The 349-nt window shown below is 47.9% G+C and overlaps 1 protein-coding gene across 2 annotated transcripts in view; it reads left to right on the top strand.

Moving 5' to 3' along the window:
• Positions 1-349, top strand: part of LOC119587789 — a 122,239-nt gene that overhangs the window by 60,998 nt on the left and 60,892 nt on the right. For both annotated transcript variants that reach the window (XM_037936487.1, XM_037936486.1), the window contains exon 3: positions 133-277. In XM_037936487.1, coding sequence (XP_037792415.1) covers positions 133-277 — 145 coding nt within the window. The remainder of the gene's footprint in view (positions 1-132; positions 278-349) is intronic.

Raw genomic sequence — 349 nt, 5'->3', positions numbered from 1 at the left:
GCTCACTAACATCAAATAAACAATGCAAATACCTACACACCCACAATTATAACATAATTATAACCTACAAAAACAACCCAGGATAATAAACAGCGCCTAAAAGACTTTCTCTCCCCCTTCTTCCCCCTGCAGAGGTGGACATGCACCCCCTGGAGTACATCCCGACGTGCGAGAGAGCAGCTGACATCTGCAGCGACAACCCTTGGTGTAAACAAAGGCTGGACATGTTTGTGTCGACGTGCAAGTTTCGCGATGGCCAGTGTCGGAATCCTGACAGGTGAGGCACCAATTAGTCGCCTCAGTAGCACCTTTAATTTAGGCGGCTTATCTCACGCTCAATGGAAGCCTT

This window comes from Penaeus monodon, chromosome 23, assembly GCF_015228065.2.
Source record: "Penaeus monodon isolate SGIC_2016 chromosome 23, NSTDA_Pmon_1, whole genome shotgun sequence".
NCBI lineage: Eukaryota > Metazoa > Arthropoda > Malacostraca > Decapoda > Penaeidae > Penaeus > Penaeus monodon.
Note: the sequence above shows the minus strand (reverse complement) of the source record. Positions and strands in the feature narration are given on the sequence as shown.